Source organism: Schistocerca nitens, chromosome 12, assembly GCF_023898315.1.
Source record: "Schistocerca nitens isolate TAMUIC-IGC-003100 chromosome 12, iqSchNite1.1, whole genome shotgun sequence".
NCBI classification, from domain to species: Eukaryota; Metazoa; Arthropoda; class Insecta; order Orthoptera; family Acrididae; genus Schistocerca; species Schistocerca nitens.
The window spans coordinates 168145845-168170086 of NC_064625.1; the positions used below are offsets into that span (position 1 = coordinate 168145845).

General features: G+C 39.1%; 1 protein-coding gene across 1 annotated transcript in view; it reads right to left on the bottom strand.

The window, feature by feature from the left end:
- The window catches only part of LOC126215237 (solute carrier family 46 member 3-like), a 366563-nt gene that overhangs the window by 12073 nt on the left and 330248 nt on the right, over nt 1-24242 (bottom strand). Inside the window, exons 5-7 of the mRNA XM_049941901.1 lie at nt 20359-20496; nt 14335-14418; nt 360-516 (exon numbers count right to left, since the gene is read on the bottom strand). Coding sequence (XP_049797858.1) covers nt 360-516; nt 14335-14418; nt 20359-20496 — 379 coding nt within the window. The remainder of the gene's footprint in view (nt 1-359; nt 517-14334; nt 14419-20358; nt 20497-24242) is intronic.

The window sequence follows — 24242 nt, forward strand, 5'->3', positions numbered from 1 at the left end:
ACCATTGATGATTTGAAACGAGAAATAACAGCAGCTATCCAAACTGTTACGCCTGATATGCTACAGAGAGTGTGGAACGAGTTGGAGTATCGGGTTGATATTGCTCGAGTGTCTGGAGGGGGCCATATTGAACATCTCTGAACTTGTTTTTGAGTGAAAAAAAACCTTTTTAAATACTCTTTGTAATGATGTATAACAGAAGGTTATATTATGTTTCTTTCATTAAATACACATTTTCAAAGTTGTGGTATTCTTTTTGAATCACCCTGTATATCGTGGCTGCAGTGTGCCCCAGTGTTTCCTTGTTGATAGTTTACATGAGGACTGTAACTCTGTGAGGTTTAGCTAGGCGTACTCACAGGAAAATTGCAACAGCCGGCATGGTCAGACCACCTCCCAATAGGAAGAAGGCCCCAGGCAGGGAGTCCATGGTGGCAGCATAGACGCTGGTGTACAGTGGGGCGTACACCAGCGGCATCAGGGCCTCGCACACGCCAAACAGGGAGTTCACCTGGCCTGTGGGCAAAGTAATAGCAATCGTTAGTTGTAGCAGTAGTACGAGGGCGGTTCAGAAAGTAACCTCCGATTGGTCACAGTGCGGGTTGTGGGGGGAGTAGCGACGCCATCTGTGCGTTCACGCACTCGACAGGTCAGTCGGCATCAAGCCGTGGTCGAGTGAACGTCGTACCTGCGCTAGTTTAGTTTTTGTGGCAGTTTGAAATGTGTGCTGCAGTAGAAAACCCCGCCAAATGTGAAGTGCGTGCTGTCATAAGGTTTTTTACAGCCAAAGGATATTCTTCAGCAGCTATTCATCGTGAGCTTTGTGCCGGGTACGGACCGAGAGTTATGAGTGAAGGAGTTGTCCGTGAATGGGTACGTTTATTTAAAAGTGGACGAGAAAACGTTCGTGATGAAGAGAGGAGTGGTAGACCATCATTGGTGACTGACGAACTCGTTCAGACAGTTGATGCAAAAGTTCGTGAAAATCGACATTTCTCAATGTCGGAGTTGTCTACTGGTTTTCCACAGATTTCTAAGACTCTCTTGTACGAGATAGTGACAGCAAGATTGGGTTACCGTAAGTTCTGTGCACGATGGGTGCCCAAAATTCTTACCGACCACCACAAAACTCAAAGAATGGCCTCTGCATTAGACTTTCTGTCACGTTATGAGGACGAAGGAGAACCGTTGTTAAACAGAATCGTGACCGGTGACGAAACCTGGATTAAGTACGTGAAGCCTGAGACAAAAGAACAATCAAAGATGTGGGCACATTCAAATTCGCCTACCAAACCGAGAAAAGCCTCGCAAGATTTTTCTGCCAGAAAACTGATGGCAACGGTGTTTTGGGATGCCAAAGGGGTGTTGTTGGTTGAATTCACGGAACGTGGTACGACCATTAATCAAGACGTGTACTGTGAAACAATAAAAAAGTTACGACGGGCTATACAGAACAAACGCCGTGGTATGCTGACTTCCGGTATCGTTTTTTTGCACGATAACGCCCGTCCTCACTCTGCTTGCAGAACAACGGCCCTTCTGGAGTCCTTCAAGTGGGACGTTATCAACCATCCACCTTACAGCCCAGACCTGGCGCCAAGTGATTATCACCTCTTCATGCATTTGAAGAAATGGCTCGGGTCACAGCGGTTTGATGACGACGAAGAGCTCAAAGATGCGGTCACAGGCTGGCTCCAGGCACAAGCGGGTGATTTTTATGCAGAAGGAATTTCAAAGCTTGTGAAGAGATACGGTAAGTGCCTCAATCACTATGGAGACTATGTAGAAAAATGGTGCAAAGATGTAGTTGTAAGATGTATATATTAAAATATTTTTATTTAACTTGGTGTATTTTTTTAAATCAACCGGAGGTTACTTTCTGAACGGCCCTCGTAATATTCACCCGTGGAACACGTTTGTAAGGATGTTAGACATGTCACAGCATTACAGATTAGGAAGCACAGGCTGTGAAGCGGTCACTGAGATGAGGGATACCACGTTTGGAAGCGTGTCGAGCTACAGGGTTGTCCACTCGTTTCTCGGCCACAGTTTGTCGGTGGCCGTTCGTGCGGACAGACAGCTTGTCGGTTGTCGTGCCCACATAGAATGCAGCACAGTGGTTGCATCTTAGCTTGTAGATTACATGACTGGTTTCACAGGTAGCCCTGCCTTTGGTGTGATAGGTAATGTTAGTGACCTGACTGGAGTAGGTGGTGGTAGGAGGATGTATGGGACGGGTCTTGCATCTAGGTCTATTACAGGGGTATGAGCCACGAGGTAAGGCACTGGGAGCAGGGGTTGCATAAGGATCGACGAGTATATTGTGTAGGTTCGGTGGACGGCAGAATACCACGGTAGGAGGGGTGGGAAGGATAGTGGGTAGGACATTTCTCATTTCAGGGTACGACGAGAGGTAATCAAAACCCCGGTGGAGAATGTAATTCAGTTGCCGTAAAACAAAATTCATTCGATGGTAAGTCAATACACTATTACAGTCTGCTTGATAGTGTGTTGTTCCAACTTTGAAATGCAGTAAATCAGTGGTTTTGCACAGCACGGATTCAACAAGTCCTCGATTGATTTCCAGAGGTATGTAGCACATAATTATTGTAAACTACAAGCTGGTGGTTTGCGGGTGCAAAGCTGCCACCCAGCAGTGTCCTAGATCTGTTCCAGTGAGTTCTGATTGGAAAATTTGGTGCCAAGATATAGCCAGGATTTCACTATCACACTCACCAAACCACTGTAGTACGACTTTAGCCTGCAGGAAGATGCCATCGCCTATTGGAAAGACATCGAGCATGAAGAAAAGCAGGTGGTCTGCTTTGTCTAGAACTGTCCTGCTGCCTTTATTACTACCACAAGCCTGATGGAAGCCTACATAAATATTCCCGATAGCATATTCCAGATGCCACAGAGTAGAATCGTAACAAATTTGCAGCTCACAAAAATTGATGTAAATTCTAGTTTATTATGTGTTACGTGTTTAAAAATGGTGGTGACATAGACAATTGGAGCTACTCATGTGCTGTTAAAGTAAATAACAGTAAAGGTACGTATACACAATAAAAAACACAGAACTGTGTTCTGGTGCCACAGGGCAATCAAAAACTCATAACAGATTCAGCATCAAAAGATGAAATAATTAATTGCTACAAGAGGATAATGATGCCCTGTTTGTGAAAATAAATGAGTCAGAGCAAAAACTAAGTAAATATATAATAAGTGACATGTTACAATATGTGCCCGGTACCAATGCCATTCAGAAACAGTGCACCAGAACAAGTAAATGTACTTCCAGATAAAGAAACAGTTCTGATGCCAGCTAGCAAAAAGGCAGTGCAACACGTAAGCGTAGTTAAAGACACTGTTTACAACTAGCGAAAATGAAACTATGGCTACCACCACCATTAGTGTGCTGGAAGATAAGCACATAAACATACAAAACAAAGCTATGAATTGAGGAATACAGTACAGAAGCTGAAAGTATAATAGTAAGTGACAGACAAGGCAGATATTGTGGAAATATTCTGCTGTGCATGTTATGAGCAGTCAAAAAAAAAAAAAAAGGTTCCCAGTGATACATGGTATGTATCTGACCTTCAGATTCTGTGATCAGCTGTGAAAGTGAAATACTTTGCAACTACTCTTGATTTTGCCATCCTTCAACCACTTTCCATTCCCACAATAGTAGCACACAATTTCCAAGATGCTTCTCCCCAGGTTTTATAACAATTCATCCAATGTAAATGAAGTTTGTTGTTGTTGTGGTCTTCAGTCCTGAGACTGGTTTGATGCAGCTCTCCATGCTACTCTATCCTGTGCAAGCTGCTTCATCTCCCAGTACCTACTGCAGCCTACATCCTTCTGAATCTGCTTAGTGTATTCATCTCTTGGTCTCCCTCTACTGTTTTTACCCTCCACACTGCCCTCCATTACTAAATTGGTGATCCCTTGATGCCTCAGAACATGTCCTACCAACCTATCCCTTCTTCTGGTCAAGTTGTGCCACAAACTTCTCTTCTCCCCAATCCTATTCAGTACCTCCTCATTAGTTATGTGATCTACCCATCTAATCTTCAGCATTCTTCTGTAGCACCACATTTCGAAAGCTTCTATTCTCTTCTTGTCCAAACTATTTACCATCCATGTTTCACTTCCATACATGGCTACACTCCATACAAATACTTTCAGAAACGACTTCCTTACACTTAAATCTATACTCGATGTTAACAAATTTCTCTTCTTCAGAAAAGCTTTCCTTGCCATTGCCAGTCTACATTTTATATCCTCTCTACTTCGACCATCATCAGTTATTTTCCTCCCCAAATAGCAAAACTCCTTTACTACTTTAAGTGTCTCATTTCCTAATCTAATACCCTCAACATCACCCGACTTAATTCGACTACATTCCATTATCCTCGTTTTGCTTTTGTTGATGTTCATCTTATATCCTCCCTTCAAGACACCATCCATTCCGTTCAGCTGCTCTTCCAAGTCCTTTGCTGTCTCTGACAGAATTACAATGTCATCGGCGAACCTCAAAGTTTTTATTTCTTCTCCATGGATTTTAATACCTACTCCGAATTTTTCTTTTGTTTCCTTTACTGCTTGCTCAATATACAGATTGAATAACATCGGGGAGAGGCTACAACCCTGTCTCACTCCCTTCCCAACCACTGCTTCCCTTTCATGTCCCTCGACTCTTATAACTGCCATCTGGTTTCTGTACAAATTGTAAATAGCCTGTCGCTCCCTGTATTTTACCCCTGCCACCTTTAGAATTTGAAAGAGAGTATTCCAGTCAACATTGTCAAAAGCTTTCTCTAAGTCTACAAATGCTAGAAACGTAGGTTTGCCTTTTCTTAATCTTTCTTCTAAGATAAGTCGTAAGGTCAGTATTGCCTCACGTGTTCCAGTATTTCTACAGAATCCAAACTGATCTTCCCCGAGGTCGGCTTCTACTAGTTTTTCCATTCGTCTGTAAAGAATTCGTGTTAGTATTTTGCAGCTGTGGCTTATTAAACTGATTGTTCGGTAATTCTCACATCTGTCAACACCTGCTTTCTTTGGGATTGGAATTATTATATTCTTCTTGAAGTCTGAGGGTATTTCGCCTGTTTCATACATCTTGCTCACCAGATGGTAGAGTTTTGTCAGGACTGGCTCTCCCAAGGCCGTCAGTAGTTCCAATGGAATGTTGTCTACTCCGGGGGCCTTGTTTCGACTCAGGTCTTTCAGTGCTCTGTCAAACTCGTCACGCAGTATCGTATCTCCCATTTCATCTTCATCTTCATCTACATCCTTTTCCATTTCCATAATATTGTCCTCAAGTACATCGCCCTTGTATAGACCCTCTATATACTCCTTCCACCTTTCTGTCTTCCCTTCTTTGCTTAGAACTGGGTTGCCATCTGAGCTCTCGATATTCATACAAGTGGTTCTCTTCTCTCCAAAGGTCTCTTTAATTTTCCTGTAGGCAGTATCTATCTAACCCCTAGTGAGACCAGCCTCTACATCCTTACATTTGTCCTCTAGCCATCCCTGCTTAGCCATTTTGCACTTCCTGTCGATCTCATTTTTGAGACGTTTGTATTCCTTTTTGCCTGCTTCATTTACTGCATATTTATATTTTCTTCTTTTATCAATTAAATTCAATATATTTTCTGTCACCCAATGATTTCTACTAGCCCTCGTCTTTTTACCTACTTGATCCTCTGCTGCCTTCACTACTTCATCCCTCAAAGCTACCCATCCTTCTTCTACTGTATTTCTTTCCCCCATTCCTGTCAATTGTTCCCTTATGCTCTCCCTGAAACTCTGTACAACCTTTGGTTCTTTCAGTTTATCCAGGTCCCATCCCCTTAAATTCCCACCTTTTTGCAGTTTCTTCAGTTTTAATCTACAGATCATAACCAATAGATTGTGGTCAGAGTCCACATCTGCCCCTGGAAATGTCTTACAATTTAAAACCTGGTTCCTAAATCTTTGTCTTACCATTATATAATCTATCTGATACCTTTTAGTATCTCCAGGGTTCTTCCATGTATACAACCTTCTATCATGATTCTTAAACCAAGTGTTAGCTATGATTAAGTTGTGCTCTGTGCAAAATTCTACCAGGCAGCTTCCTCTTTCATTTCTTAGCCCCAATCCATATTCACCTACTACGTTTCCTTCTCTCCCTTTTCCTACACTCTAATTCCAGTCACCCATGACTATTAAATTTTCGTCTCCCTTCACTATCTGAATAATTTCTTTTATTTCATCATACATTTCTTCAATTTCTTCGTCATCTGCAGAGCTAGTTGGCATATAAACTTGTACTACTGTAGTAGGTGTGGGCTTCGTATCTATCTTGGCCACAATAATGCGTTCACTAAGCTGTTTGTAGTAGCTTACCCGCGTTCCTATTTTCCTATTCATTATTAAACCTACTCCTGCATTACCCCTATTTGACTTTGTGTTTATAACTCTGTGGTCACCTGACCAGAAGTCTTGTTCCTCCTGCCACCGAACTTCACTAATTCCCACTATATCTAACTTTAACCTATCCATTTCCCTTTTCAAATTTTCTAACCTACCTGCCCGATTAAGGCAGTTTATACCAGTGGATTGACCCAGTTGCATCCCATATTGTCACTAGAATTATTCCCTATTCATCTCTGCCCTGCTTATATACTTTGCTAAGCACATCACGTGCCAACAACACCATCAGATGGCGTTCAGTCTCTCCGTGTGCAGTGGTCGTACTGTTTGGCCTCATATGTGTATATACAGGCATTTAGAGAAATGCTTACAGGTGTAGGTTGACAATGCTGGGGCTAATAGCTGTGGCCTTGTAGTGGGAACCATCCTGGCATTTGCCTCACATAATCAATTGGTGCACAAGTTTGTAGCGTTTTTCCCTAAGCAACAGATGCATGTAACAGAGACTTTAATCATCAATAATAGATAGATTCTCCTTCACTATTTACAACTGTCTGTCAGTGACTTTTTGATTCTGCAAGTGTAGAAATTGTGGGGATTTAAGGCGAAGAACTAATCAAGCAATGTCTGGAGCAGATTTTCACCCATAAAGGAAGTTCCATGAAGGCGTGGAATCAATTCCCAATGCAGCTCTTTAACAGTTTTTTTTTTTTTTGGGTGGGGGGGTGGGGTGGTGGGGGTGGGGGAGGGGGTCTGTCTAGAAGAATTTGGACAAACATTATCATGGAGTAGGACCACTTCATGCTATCTTCCTTGTCATTGTTTGTTCTCAGATTGTGTTTGCGAGATGTATCAGCTGTTGACAGTAAATGTCAGCAGTTATGGTTACACCTTGTAGTATACCACACCACCACCGTTCCGCCAGAAGCATTACATTATCTTTCGCAGATGTGTGCAGATCTTTGAACAGGGAGTTGCTACTTAGTTTAGGTTCAATTGTTCCTTTCTTTTCCTGATGCTAGTGTAAAGACACCATTCCTCATCACCAGTAACAATACAGGATAGGAACGGTCAGTGCTGTTCACAAATCAATTATGGACTTGCAAGCAGAGATGCACATATGGCCACCCACTAATTTTTGTGAATGTGGAGAGTCACTAACGCCAAAACAATCCTCCTTAAAATGACAAAACTGTTTTCTTGCAATGCTCTGTCTGATCCCCATACATAGCACAAATGTTTCTGGCTACCTCTGCTGCTGTCACCCCTTTATTGAACTCAAGCAGAAGAATATGTTGAAAATGTTATGATTTGTGCACTTGTCATTCCATTCATTGTCCCCAAACAACAAAATGGCAAAATATTAAACACAAACAGCAACAGTGAACTACAAATAAAAAATAACAATTGATATGTAAACTAATAGCAACTGGAATACCAACATGCACAACAAAAACGAACAATCAGTCTTTCCTTCTCATCCCATATGGTAAGTCTCCCCTGATCAGCAGTTCTGGCTGACTTTCCCAAAGTCTACCCCTTTTCCTAGACCTCTCCAGTCCTTTTCATTCACCCTTGTTCCTTCCTCTTCAACCCTTCTGCCTGATGAAGGAGACTCTGCTCCGAAACCTTGCCAGTCACAACAGTCTTTTATGTGTGTGTCCTGCCGCCGCTTGGTGAGTAGATTTTTTATCTATCTAATTAAATAATACAACATTCTTTGGTTGACACATGCTAACAAAGAAGTTACTTTATGACATGTAAAGCTTGTGCTATGCTGTTCATTCATTTTTCAATGTACATTGTTCAGACAATCATCCTAAATCAGTGTCACGATGCTGATATATAGTACCATTTTGTGTTCAGAAGAATTTCTGTCAATCTACATTCTGGGTTGCTTTCACAGCTAGAAGTGACATCTACAATATACCCAACACGGCAGACTGCACACCTTAAACGTAACATTATAGAACATGTACAGCGCAATGCACAAAAAGTCTTTGTTGATCCTTTATGGATCGTGGGACAACGGCTGGCATGTATTTCTAGATACAATAATTTGCGAACAGCCGTATGTATTGTAGAAATTTATTTTATGAACTTCTTATATGCTACCAGTTTTGGTGTTACATTGATGCCATCTTCAGGCCCCTGTACAATGAGTAGAACAAATGTACTATTATAAAAATATATAGAACATACATTAACAATTGACAAGTATCTATGTTAACTATGTAAGTGGCTCAAAAGGACACATTGTATATTATTAAAACTATATGTAACATTAGGGGCAAATATGTCATGCTGTTGTTAATAGTTTTAACTGTTTTACTCGGATATAGCATAATAGATGAAGATATGTATACGCCATTATTCACAAAACTGCACCACACAGTTGTAATAGGCCATGCATCACAACAATCAAATGCACTGCATACAATTATTTAAAAATAAATTTTTTAAAAATAATTAACTAATATAAATGAATAATAAAGTAAATTAAAACACAGTAAAATGTGGCATAACCATGTCAGAATACATGTTACCTATGTGTAGCCTAGGTCATGTTATGTGTGGTACAATAAATAGCTGCCACAATATTAATGATAAGGAGCATAAAAAGGTTTGCCTTAAAACCCAATTGCATTCATGAAGTAAACCAGTGCAATGATACTACAAAAATCATCAAACACCTGGTCCCGTAGGCACCACATTAGAACCTCTATGCAAGACCACCTCACACTGTGTTGAATGGATTAGTGCAATGACAGTAGTTGCTCATCTATCCATTGTGACGAAGAAGAATCTCGATCTCTGTATATCAAAAAATGTCTACCTCCGTACATATAAGTCCTATACAATTATGTTCGATACCCCTTGGTATAATCCTACATAATTGCACAGTTAGCCATTTACTCTGGGCTGGCAAGATAATGTGCAACAGGTATTAATTTTATCCTATACAGAAACTGCTTGTATTGACATAAATGTTTGACTCATAGTTTTAGTATTAGATCAGAATACCAATTAAGCATGATGTTGTTTCTGGTTGTAAAATCTTTATCTAGGCTTGTGTAATAGAGTAATACTTTGCTGAATGATATACAATTGGAAACTATAACTACTTTAAAATGTAATTCAGGTAACATTTCTTTTTTTACTTTTAGAGTAAAATAAAAGATGCAGTTTCCTGAAGTCATTTTGCTAAATTCTTGATAATGCCCCTGATACATAAGAGATCCTAAAACCACTTGAGAGTCTCAGCGATGAAGATAGTATCTTGAGTTTAAAGAATGAGCTGATGAGCTGGATTTAATCCTTCTTCCATCATGTGATGGAAATGATTCTGTTTGTGACAATGCTTCTAGTGACAATAAAAGACTCGTTAATGTCAGTGACACTGTTAAAGCAGTTCTTTTGCAGTCAAGATTTTTAATGCCCTCCCACCACACATTCAAGAACTGGTTGGAAACATGCCAAAGTTTAAAGAAAATCTGAAGCAGTTCCTTTTAGATGAATCTTGTTACAGTATTGATGAATTTCTTAGCAAAAATGCATAGAATCTCTTGTTTGTGCTTAAACCTTACTGTGTGACCTCTACAGTTGATTAATCATACTCTGTAAGTACAGTGTAACTTAATACAATACCCAAATTTATGTATGTCTGTATATGATGCCTGTATAACTTAAGAACAATACCCAAATTTATGTATGACTGTATATTCTTTCAGATGTCCTGTATCTTAACTACCGTATTTACTCGAATCTAAGCCGCACTTTTTTTCCGGTTTTTGTAATCCAAAAAACCGCCTGCGGCTTAGAATCGAGTGCAAAGCAAGCGTAAGTTCTGAAAAATGTTGGTAGGTGCCGCCACAACTAACTTCTGCCGTCGAATATATGTAGCGCTACACAAGCATGCTTTGTGGGCATAAAGATAAATACTGGCGCCAAAACCTCTGCATCAGTAAATAAATTTAAAAAAAAAGGTAGAAGACGAGCTTTTTTTTTCTCCGCCCCGAGTTTCGACCACTGCATTTTCGTACATTATCCAACGAAGTAGATACAAATTCCGTATTGTTCATCTTTGAATGTAGCAGATTTTCAATGTACTACGAAAATCCGACTGGCAAGACTGTTAGGGATGTTTGTCAATATGGCCAACTCTACGTTCCGAGTTTTTTCCTACCTGTGAGAAGAGATGGTTGCTAATAGGAACCTGATAAAATGTGAATCACATGCAGTATTATCTTCACCATAAGAATAATACGAATATAAACATTTTGTCATGTGTTCTTTCGTGTTTGCTACTATGTCATTTAAATCCTGGCTGCCTAATAAACTACGAAACTAGAGTGAGACAACAGCAAACTCGGAAGAATATACGTATCATGTCATGTTTATATTCGTATTATTCTTATGCCTAATAGTGATAGTCAGAAATGAAGCACGGCAACTGACTAGATTTTAAATGTAAGATGACTAATTTCTGTGCAGAATTTGATGTACTAAAGAAGCGGCCGCAAAGATTTTCAAACGGAGAAAAATTTTCGCTAAACTCTCGTTCAGAACATGTTCTATCATACGCAGTCTATTATTTGGTTCTTGTTGATCATTATCAAAGAAAGCAGCAGTGTAAGTAACAACAAATAGCAGTCTCTTGCCATTGTTTCGCTAATGAGACGATTCCTCTTTTTTTTAAGCGGCGGTAGCGCGCACAAAAGCAAGTCATACCGCGAGCGGCGACTGGCCGTAAACACGCACTATCAAAATGCGACAAACAATGCATGACACAGTACAGTAATGCATTTTCAGCTTAGAGTGACAAACACCTATAACAAAGAAAACGGCTCTTATCAGATCAAAGCAAAATAAGCAATCGATTCAAACCAGACGAAGAACGTGAAAAATGAAGGGTACCCGTATAAATACGGACGGAGCGCCTGACGCATAGCAATGGCTACCTGGTAAAGCTTAACTGCTAAGGTTACGACTCGAACCAAACTACTGTAGCTGTATCGTCATTCATTCGACCTAAATTGTGTCTCATATTACAATGGACCAACTTTGTTTCGATTTGGAGGTGCGGCCTAAAACTTTTCTCTCCCCTTGAATTTCGAGTCTCAAATTTCAGGTGCGGCTTAGATTCGGGAATTTTTTTTTCCCTTTATTTCGAGTCTCATTTTTCAGGTGCGGCTTAGGCTTAGATTCGAGTAAATACGGTAATATGTAAGGGTATATGCTAAACTTCACAGTTTCTTTAATCTAATGATAAGATCAATGTATCTGTGCACAAAACAATAATCTGTAAAAACCTTGACTCATTCTATATCCAGGGATATGTTCCCATATGGATCTATGGAACACGAAATAAAAAAATAAATAAAAATAAAAAAATAAATCAATGTACGTACAAGCCACTTCAGAAGGAAAGAGAAACAATGTTATTGAACAGCCTGTGAGAGAAAGCGACAACAAATATAAGAAAACACCGGAACTATCAAAGAAATATAAAACAATACCAAGGAAGTGGACATCCAAGTGACTGATAACCATGAATAGTGGCAGTTAAGTAGATTTCACTGGTAAATATCAAAGCCTTTTCTTGTGGATAAAATGAAGGAGTTCATGCCAGCAGATATAGCCAAGGAAGTTTTAAATGAAGACTTTTTGGAGTATATTTGTAAAGAGACTGTGGAAATGCTGCTCAGAAAGTATATTTAGAATTTCAACTATCAGTTGGTGAGTTATACAAACATTTTGGAAATCTTCTTTCGGTTTACAATCCAGCCTCTTTAAAATAATGTATTGGGAGACAAGGGCAGATACTTACAGTCACCTTGTAAGCATTCAGTAGAAACAAATTCATCGCTTTCTGCATTTCAATGATAACACAACTATAGACCCAACTCAGAAAATTTATCCGCTTGCGAAAGACCTTAACATCAAGTTTCTGCTACTTGTTCAGCCACTGGGATGTTTTTTCTCTTTAGGTGAAGGCATGGAACTCTATTAGGGATATAACAGGATGAAACAATTCATAAGGGGAAACCTATTCACTATGGTCACAACATCTGAGGGCTATGTTGTAAAGTTCAGTCCTTACTTTGGTGCTCATGACAAGAAGGAGGAAAAAAATTCAGAAATTCTCACAGAAAAAATTTTTTTAGTTTTTCTTCCTCCTAATTGTGTTGCCTTTGTTGACAACTATTTCAACTCTCTGCCACCTTTGGAATCACTAAGCAAGCATGAATTACACTGCATTTTCGCTATCCAGAGAGACAGGATTGGGAAAGCACCTCTGAAAGACTTAAAAATGGAACCTCATGTATCTTATCATGTTATTCAAGATGAACACCTTATACTGTTAAGCTGGCACAAAAACAGTCAAGTGACATTGGCAACAAATCTGCAATCAATGATTGTCTTACCAAGGGACCTGCAAGAGATGGAGTAAAGCAAAGTGAAAGCATGTAACCATGCCTCAAGCAACCTTGGTACAATTATACAACAAAGGGATGGGAGGTGTTGATCTTTTCAACTAACTAAGAGGTCTATATAGAACTGGGATACACTCCAAGAAATTGTACTGCTCTCTTGTTAGATTCTGCCTCATCAGTACGTAGATGCTGTATAGAAAGTTTGTTGGAGTTTTGAAGAAGTGTTGTACTATCTCTACTGATATCAGTACTAATGGATAAACCTTGAGGGGCCAAGCCAAAATCCAGGGAAGGTCTACCAAATGATGTCCGCAGAGTCAATGTTGGACACTTTGTGGACAAAATTCTAACTCAGAGGAGATGTAAAAATTGTGGAAAAATGCACAAAATTTTGTTTCATAAAGTGTAATGTTGGTCTTCACCCAGATTCTTGTTCTTTGCAATATCATAGGTAAACAATGTGCAAAATACAGAACATATTACTGAAATAATGTGGTGTTGGATTTAGTCCAGTTTGTTTTTATTTTCCCAATGTCATTAATGACTGAACTGTAAATTGGAAAAACAGTAACATAGAGTTTTATGAATAAAATTAGATTTAACATTGTTTTCTTGCTACATAAAATAATAAATGGTACAGCTGAACTGTAAATGTTAATGTCCATTGTATGTTTTATCATATGTGAAATATAACAGTCTAAAAATTAAAAATAAATAACATTTTAGTCATTGATACATGCTGCTTCCCTTACAAAGAACTACTTTGACTTAATTTCAATAAAAATCGAAAACAAAAATATGTTTTGGGCATTAATAGGTTAAGACAGTCATGCGAATGGTCTGTGTTGCCACACTTTTTAATGAGAAAGTGGACTGCAATTGTAAAGCTGACTCATTTCACATCACATCATAGCAAACTGTTCCAGTTATGATCCATGTGACTTACAAATAATTAACTATGGAGATCAAAATCAGGAAAACAGAAACCAAAGATGTGCATTGACAGTACTGATAATTTCTTTGCATCTTGAGAAACAATAAGGAAAGTAAAGGACTATTCTGATGTGATTCACAACACACCCAGTGAAGAACAGCTGGAAACAATATGGCATGGATATTCACTGGAAAACATAGCTGAAAGGACAGTGGAAGATAAAATTCAATGAGGGAGATCTAGAGTATGCAAAGCAGATCGATGATGTAGGTTGTAGCAACCTACACACTGTGTAGTTTACAACAATATAGCAGAGATGCTGAGTTGTTACATTCCATCCTGGATTTTCCTTTGTGTGGCACTGAGTAGTTTATTGAGAGTGTGGTAATCCAGAAACACACAGGTTATCTGCATAATTTCATTTGAACCTAAAAGTACCTATCACATGGCTCTTTTTTATTTCTAAGCCATTATTTATTCATTGCATGTGACTATGAATGTAATGCTCAGATGCACGAGACAAGTGAAACTTACCCAACTCGTCAGGTGGAACCAGTTTGGACATGATGGAGCGCATTGCGATGAATGATGTGCCATTAAGAATTTCTGCAATTGGTGCTGCAACAAAAATCATTATCATCAACACACATTGTTCAGAATGCAAGAAAAGTTACGTTTAACAAACAATTGTGAACAATGAGGTGAGGGAAGGTTAACAAATTCAGCTCATTTATTTATTTGTTCATCACGTACCGTGGATCCCATCAAGATGTAGGATGTGGAATCAGCCAAGTATACACTAACACATGACAAAGACATTACAGAAACTTCAGATGTATACTGTATGTCCAATAAACTATTACTCCACTGCTTAATGCTGTTTGTGTGTAACAATATCTACTTGATTACAATGATATATTTCAAAGAAAAATTCCTACATCTATATATACAGAGTCCTGTTTATGGTACATTATTACTTGTCATACAGCTTTATGACAAACACTGGTACTTGCTAAGTAGTTAGCAGCTCTTCTAAATTACCAATATGCCAAGATGCTTCTGGATTGAGTTCCAATAGGTAACAACTGTACTGGCTTTGTGCAACAAAGATGAATTTATTTCCCAGAAAAGATTTCACCTCCATCAGGTAATACAAGAAACCAGAGAATGTGTGAAGTACACACACCAGAAAGAAAAAAATGGGAGAAACGGGAAAGGCAGCAATAAAAGACACGACACAACAGAGAAGATAGCACAAAATTGCCAAGTGCAAAGAACCATGTTTTAGACTGGAACATATGAAAAAAATCTATGTGAAAATGTTGTGTAATTTTTAATAATTAGGATTTTAGGACTTTACTTTTTAGTTATTGAAAGTAGAATAGTAGATTATTAGGACTAGAGTGGTTATTAAAAGTTTTTTTTACTTTTGTAAAATTTTATATTTGTTGTAAAACCTAACATCCTTTAAAAATGTAAAAAAAAAAAAATACTAAGCAGTCAAAAGAAGCTGGAGTCATACAGGTGAGGAAAAGTAATTTCAGGATTTCATGAAAGATTAGTATCTTGGTTAGTTTTCTTAATGAAAAACAGAAAATGCATGAAAACACTGGAAGCCTAAAAAACAGCAAGGTTTACATGGACAGCAGTCCATGACTTTGTCCAAGATGCAGTTTTTTTTTTTTTTTGGAGGGGGGGGGGTGCAGTTTCAACTGTAACTGTATTTATTCTGCAGCTCTGTTTTTCATGGATAATTTACTCTAAAAAATGCATTGGAAGAGCACACACTGTAAACCACTGAGATAGGAAGTACTCTTACAGAGACTTGGGTCACTTTATGACAACTTCTCCAGCTCCATGCAGGTTATATAGCCTTTTAGAGTGGACTCTTAAGGCATCCACGTGGCAGGAAGGAATGGGGCAGCAGTAGGCACTTACTGCTGCTGGAGTCTGGAACACAGACTTTATATTCATTGAAGAAACTGCATGGATTTCTGGAAATGATTATCTGTGATGCGCTAAACTACAGGCAGTGCTTTGCTAAAACTGATCAGAAATGCAACTGTCTTCTCAGTCACATCATCATTTAGGTGCATGCCAGTTACCTGAAGAAGGGATGAAAAAGAAGGCTGAACTGTTAGATTAGAAGGGTCTGCAAGAATGTTGCGGCATCACTACCCAGTTACTAATGACATAACTGATAACAGCTGTGAGAGCCTATGTACTTATTTATTTTATGATTCAAGCTTCCTGGCAGATTAAAACTGTGCACTGGACCAAAAGTAGACCTCAGGACTTCTGCATTTTACAAGCAAGTGCTCTACCAACTGAGCTACCTGAGCACGACTCACGCCCTGTCCTCACAGCTTTACTTCCTCCGGCACCTCATCTCCTACCTTTGAAATTTCACAGACGTTTTCCTGCAAAACTTGCAGGACTGAAATGCCTGGATGAAAGGATACTGTGGAGACATTACTTAGCCACAGCCTGGGGATTGTCTCAAGAATGAACTCTGCAGTTGAGTGTGCACTAATATGAAACTTTCTGGCAGATTAAAACTGTGTGCCAGACTGGGACTTGAACCCACGACCTTTGCCTTTCTTCCTCAAGGAAATCGTTGAGAACAGGTCGTGAGTTGTGCTTGTGTAGCTCATACACAGCACTTGTTCTTGAAATGCAAAGGTCCTGGATTTGCATCCTGGGCCAGTGCACAGTTTTAATCTGCCAGGAAGTTCCATATCGGCACACATTCTGCTGCAGAGTGAAAATTCATTTTGGATATTTAAAGATTGTTTGTTATGCCATTAGCAGTAAATTATGATGTTTCTTTTATCTTGGAATTGGTTTGAGTTTACGATCCAAACAGATTGATGAACTGTTGGAGTCTAGCTTAAATTTTATCACAATGATTTTGATTTGTCCATAAAAATATTTTCTTCCACATGTCGGCTCACGTGTAAATGAGCCTGAAGATATAATTGATCGGCTGTTCTAGGCGCTACAGACTGGAGCCGCGTGACCCTTACGGTCGCAGGTTCTAATCCTGCATCAGGCATGGATGTGTGTGATGTCCTTAGGTTAGTTAGGTTTAAGTAGTTCTAAGTTCTAGGGGACTGATGACCTCAGCAGTTAAAACCCATAGTGCTCAGAGCCATTAGAACCATTTGTTTTGGTTGGCTGTTGGTAGAACAAAGCACTGGCAAACATTTTCTTGTGGCTGATTATTGGTGTAGAAAACACTCTACACACATTGAAGATAGTACAGATACATCAACTGCCCATGAAGTCCACTCTATGTGATCCTACATCATGTATTACATCATAAGGTGATACGCTGTACTTTGATACCTGGATAATTCAGCCTGCAGAATGCATTCTTTGTAGTTAGGTGTATAAGTAAATCCTCATGTAACCTGATCTGCCACTTTTGGTAGGTACAATTTATTAAATTTCAATAATGTGACAATAAACAGCAGCAAATGTTGGTTTATTTTGATGTATTCTGTTTGGAAACACATTTGAGATAGCCTTAACACTTGTGTAGTGTTACATAAAAATCACATTTTTTTGCTTACATAATAACTGTTTTGCCTTGGTTCAAGACAATACTTAACAAGCAAATCAATACTATGACAAGAACAACAACAGGTATTACTACCAAATCCACAATGACTGACTTCTATCAAAAAATGAATTTTAGTTAATGATCACAGACATTATTTGTTGTATTTTCTCTTTAACTTACTCACTGTAAATTTTAATAATGGAGAATTTATGAACATACATTTATAAAACAGTTTTTTGTTGAGGTATATGATGTCAAAGTTTGTAAGAGTATTCCTGAAATATCTTGTAGATGGCATCAAAGACAAAGTTAATTCCTGTTATCCAGGTTTTGGTAGTGCTAGTAAGTTCCTTACAAGATATATGTATTGAATGGTATTGTCTGTCAGATGGGAACTTCAAACTTCATGTCCCTTCTGGTGTTACTTGAGAGGTGAAGTCTTTATGCCAGCACTGGGTTTTGCCCTCTCCCTTCTCTCATAATCATGTAACACAAATATGTGAGCCCACTAGGCCTATACACAATCATTTCTATCAGCTACTCTCAAGACACAATTATCACATAGTACGAGGAAAAGGACAGTTGTACATGGAGGAATAAATATGAAATGAATCTACCTCTCAGGATTTCTCAGGCAACAATGCCATGCAATTTCTTTTACTAACGTAGTAATGTGTAGTACTTTTTCTCACTCTGATACTGGTACCGACAGGGGCTGTCGTGACTTCAGGAGTTGATGAAGGTCTTGGGAAGCCTTTTTCATGCACGACCTATCTACTGCTGCTGCAACTTACGGAAAGTGATTGGATCTGAGACCAAAGTGCACTAACCTTATTCGGTGTTGTCTCAATAGGATGGAGGAGGACCTGGGTTCTGTCATGGTCATGGAGTGGTATTCAAACCATTCTAACACAACTGGAGGATGATAGAGTGGTGCAGTGCCTTGTTTAAAGTACAGACCAGCTGTTCAGTATGGAACACTTTGGGGGAGAGTGAATGACAATAATTACTGTTCTCTGACAGTGGGCTGGGTGATTTTCATGAATCATATCACAATTTCGGGGAATAGTTCAAGCTTGATAAACAGTAATGAACTGACATGCCAAAATGATCAGTTATTTAGTAATGTGAGCAGTTTCATTTTGTATTGTGTATGGGTGTTATGTGAGATGTAATCAAAAAGTAATGGGAATTTTTTAATTTCATGGGCTTTATACATGCTTTTGAGGGCTTGGTGAATTGTTACTTTCCAAAATGATGGATCAAAGAATTTGAAGTAAATTTCTTGTTAATTCTCTCAAAACTGTATAACAGATCAGCATTTGGTGGCCAGTATATTCCAATAACTTCATGTTTAGCCCGCTTGAATAATAATTTATGTGGTCTACAGTGCTAGTCATTTCAATTCTTCCTTCTTTAGCATATTGTTCAGAAAATGCAATTCTTTCAAATCTAAGATGTGCACTGACAGGTATTGCCACGCTCTCCTCTTTGTGTTGCTGCCTGCAATAACTATCTGCTGATTTGTGATACGCTGTTTCACTGTCTTTTAAGTCCTGTTATTACTAGTAGATGTGATGACTTGCTTATGCACAAATAATTGCAGCAATCTGAGCTTGTATCTAAGATACTGCACATTTAGGGGCTTTATTCTAAGGTTTATTTCATAAATCACAACACTTCGGAGTAAAGTGCAGCACCACATTTGAAATAGCCGGCCGGAGCGGCCAAGCGGTTAAAGGTGCTCCAGTCTGGAACCGCACGACCGCTACGGTCGCAGGTTCGAATCCTGCCTCGGGCATGGATGTGTGTGATGTCCTTAGGTTAGTTAGGTTTAAGTAGTTCTAAGTTCTAGGGGACTTATGACCACAGCAGTTGAGTCCCATAGTGCTCAGAGCCATTTGAACCACATTTGAAATGTTGACTGTGGCTTTTGGTGAATCTATAAGAGTCTACAAATGGTATAAGTGTTCCAAAGATGATTGTCCTAGTACATCAATTACTGAAGTCAGTCTGGAAGGAGTAAAGAAAATGGTTGTGGAAAATGGCCAAATCTCCAAAGGAAGGTTGCTGATGAAGTTTGCATATACTCTGCCTCATGCGAAGCAATTTATTTTTATTTTTATTTTTTTGTAGGTTTTGGGCACAAAACATGCAGCAACCCAGTCTGTTCCAAAATTGTCAAATTTCAACCAAAATGAATGTCACATAGATGTCTCTCAGGTGTTCTTGAATGAAGTCAGCAAAGATTAACAACTTCTACAGATGACTACAGTAGGTGACAAAAAGTGGGTATATGGCTATGACATTGAAATCGAGGCCCTGTTTTCACAATGGAAAACGCCTGAAGAGCAGAGACTGAAAAAAATTCGAAAAGTTCAATCACATGTGAAGGTTCTTGTCACTATTTTCTTCAAGTACAATGGGATAGTGCATCAGGAGTTATGTTCGTATGGTGATTAAGAAATACTGTCTGCAAGTTGTGTGCCATTTGTGTGAAGCAGTCTGAAGAAAACAACCAGATTTGTGGCAAAACCACTCACGGAAATTATATCACGATAATGCTCACACTCACACCTCAATGGTTGATCATGGTGTTTTTTTTTTTTTTTTTTTTTTTTTTTTTTTTTTTTTTTTTTTTTTTTTTTGCAAGAAACAACACTACGCTGTTGCCTCCATTAGCACGTTTGCTGGACATGGCCCCCTGCGACTTCTTTCTGGGACCGTATCTGAAGAGAGCCGTAAAAGGACGTCATTTTGTCACCATCAATGAAACAAAAACAGAATTGTTTAAGGCAATAAACAACATAACAAAGAGTGAGTTCCAGAAGTGATTCCAAGATTGGAAAAACCATTGGCTCAGATGTATTGTATCTGAGGGGGATTACTCTGAAGGTGGTAAAGTTTATGATAATGAATAAATAAGGGTTCTCTAAGGAAAACAAAACTTCCCTTGAGTTTTAGATCACACCTACTACAGTGAGTTTACTTACCCATGTAGATCATCCATGTGGTGTAACTGAAGGCGTACACGAAGCTTGAGATGATCTTGCTGGTGCATGAGAGGACTCCCACCAGGGCGTCGTCCATCTTCATTATGTGGCTGAACACACCCACTGACACCATTGTTCCTATAAAACATGAACAACAAACAATGTATAACATTATAGCCAACTGAAGATGACACACAAGTTTGTCTTTCCATATGTATGCTGTCTCGTGCTGCTGAGAAGGCTCATACTCTTTCACATGTTAAATCAGTTGCACACCAAAGCAGCGTAACATTTCACACATTGTATTCCATGGAGATGGATCTCTTGGATGTCTAGGAAGAAGGCAGAAATGCATGTTTTACTTAAGTGTGATACAATGACAAGACTTAAGAGGAGTTTGCAAGTCCTATGTTCCCAATATTAAATAAGCAAAATTTATGTACCTTTATCTTTGGAATCAATAAAATTAACACTAAATTTTTAGCAGTAACATATCCTTGTTATTTATATTGACTGAAGCAGAATTAAGAAATGAAACGCAAAAGAACTACAGATATTAATTTATTAAAATATGCAAATTTTTACATTACATATTTATGCATGAAATATCTAACTTTGTGTCAATTCAAACTACTGCCATGGTTTTGCTTCAGTAGTGGTAGTAACATATAATATACCTGCTCACAAAGTTTCATGTAGTTTTTCAGATATAGGAACATTAATCTCGATTTTCTCCAACCGTGTTACAGTTAAAGTTAAAAATAATAAAACTCAGTCATATGTCTAAATTAAGGTTCAAAAGCAAGCTGGGATCTCTTTACTTTCTCTCTAGTTCTGCCATCTGATCTGCCTCCTTAAATTCATTTTATTTACATTTTTGCATAATTACCATTAACATACATGAGTATAATCTGCATTTCCATAAAAGAAAAGGTTGGCCCTCAGTCTTAATGAATATACTACCAGGTCTAATTTTGTGTTTACTTTTGTGTGTGTCATCAATTTCCTAATTTATTTTGACTATTCCTAGTTAATATCTTTCATTATAGGGTGAAATCGGTAATTGTTCTGTGACTTAGATTCTATTGTTGACTTATAAACAAATATAAATTCTGTAATAATTATAAACATTGAAAAAAGGCTCGCTAGGAGTCTTAAAATATTTATTTGGCTCTATTCAAAAATATATTAGCAAAGTCAGCCATTAATTAATTCCGAAGTAATTTCCAGTTTTGTCAAAAGTATAGTTTGTATGATTGTATCTGTTAATTTCATTATTTAAACAAATAATTTGGCCTAACCATTGTAGTAGAAGGAACTGTTAAAAAGAAGGAATTTTTCTATATATTGAGTTAATTGAATGAGTTATGTTTTTATTTCTGTAAAGTAAACATCAAAATAATGTATACTTTCAGTACCTATTGTTGTGAGGACATATAAAGGCCTGATTTTTGGTCTTGGGAAAGTCAGTCTACAGTCGATTTTCAGACGAGAAACCTGTATTGGTTAGATCAACAACAATTCATCAGCTTAATCGTGAGATAAGTGTAACGCAAATAGCTCGTGTGTTAAAACAATGACAGTGTCTGTTCAATAGTGCCATACATACCGTATTATTCCACAAGAATTGTGTGGTTACGTTTTTACAGCTCATAGATATTCAATGGTAAATTATTGTAGCAGTGTGCTGAAGTTTGCCTGCAAACTATTAATGAGGCTTATCAAAAGTTAACCAATATTTAACTGGCCTAAAAATATTGGGGGGGGGGGGGGGGGGTTGTGAACAGTGAAAGTAAAGAACTGTAAAATGCAACTGTGCCATTTCAGCTACATCATTTACGGTAGACAGCATTGAACTTCCATCCCCCCCAAATCATTTTTCAGCCAGTATAAAAATGCAGTTTGTCAACAGCGAGGACTATCAATGAAGAAATAAAGGAGATGAACGTCACACCCAGAGCTACATTAACTACTGTAGTTGAAAACCTAACAACCAAAACAAATAATCTGAAACAAGATGTCATGTTGTAATCACAATGGGTGCCACTGGGCTATACAAGAATGAGGACAAGTCAGCACTCAGAGGTTACAGGAAGTTACTGAGAGAACTATAGAACATGGCTGTCACCATAATAAATGTATCAGTTTGATAAGATGTTTCTCAATGGTTATGTGTTAATAGAGGAATTTATCACTACAATTTCAAGCTTCTGAAACTGTGTTGAAAATTTAACCATGTTCACTGTTAGAGCAAAGTGAAGCATGTTATATATACATGGAGTGAAGCGGTGAGTGAAAATTTGTATCAGGGTTGGGAAAGTAACCCAGATCTCCTCACTGCTGCCTCAGTCTACTTTAAATTCCCCCTTACTCATAAACAGGATTACTGAGGCTCTCAATATTCTGAAATAGCACCTCAGCATCCTACAGAAATGGGAGATCCAGCCTGAAACCCAGGTGCAGGTACTTTCACAAATGAAATGACACAGTTTCAGAGACTTTGCTGGTCTCATAATTTGTACCAAGGCTGGGAATCTATATACATAAAATCATATCTGTACGAGAGCAGTAAAGTCTCAGAAATTGTGTCATTTCATGTGCATAAGTACCTGCACCTAGGTTTCACGTTGGATCCCCCATTTACGTTTAATGCTGAGATACTATAACAGAACATGGAGATCCTCTGCAATTCTGTTCATTTGTAAGGGAGAATTTAAAGTAGAATGGGGCGGCTGTGAGAATTTGGATTGAGGAGGAGGCATACGGGGCGAACCCGTGCAGTTGTGCAAACTGCTGTGCCAGGGGGGCTTAGTGGCTAATGGACCTGCCTAGCAAGCAGGAGACTCGGGTTCAATTCCTGACCTTGGTACAAATTTTCACTCACTGCTTTCCACGTGGGAAAAATATATCTAAAAACAAAGATGATGTAACTTACCAAACGACAGTGCTGGCATGTTGATAGACACACAAACAAACACAAACATACACACAAAATTCAAGCTTTCGCAACCAACGGTTGCTTCGTCAGGAAAGAGGGAAGGAGAGGGAAAGACGAAAGGATGTGGGTTTTAAGGGAGAGGGTAAGGAGTCATTCCAATCCCGGGAGCAGAAAGACTTACCTTGGGGGAAAAAGGGACAGGTATACACTTGCACACACACACACACACACACACACACATATCCATCCGCACATATACAGACACAAGCCTGCCCGCGTCCGTATATGCGCAGATGGACACACGCGCGTATGCGAGCGCACACCCGTCCCTTCCCCCCCCCTCACCCTCCCCCTTCCCAAGGCAAGTCCCCCCACCCCCGGGACCGGAACGACTCCCCGCCCCCCCCCCCCCCCCCCCCCCCGCTGTCCACCTAACCTTCGTAACCACTCGGTTCATCCCTATGAAATCCCCAAACCACCTTCCCTACCCTCTGGCTCCTACCCTTGTAACCGTCCCCGGTGTAAAACCTGTCCCATGCACCCTCCCACCACCACCTACTCCAGTCCTGTAACCCGGAAGGTGTACACGATCAAAGGCAGAGCCACGTGTGAAAGCACCCACGTGATTTACCAACTGACCTGCCTACACTGTGAAGCTTTTTATGTGGGAATGACCAGCAACAAACTGTCCATTCGCATGAATGGACACAGGCAGACAGTGTTTGTTGGTAATGAGGATCACCCTGTGGCTAAACAAGCCTCGGTGCATGGCCAGCACATCTTGGCACAGTGTTACACCATCCGGGTTATCTGGATACTTCCAACTAATACCAACCTGTTAGAACTCCGGAGATGGGAACTTGGCCTTCAATATATCCTCTCTTCCTGTTACCCATCGGGCCTTAACCTCCACTAATTTCAAGTTGCTGCCCCTTGTACATCTCTT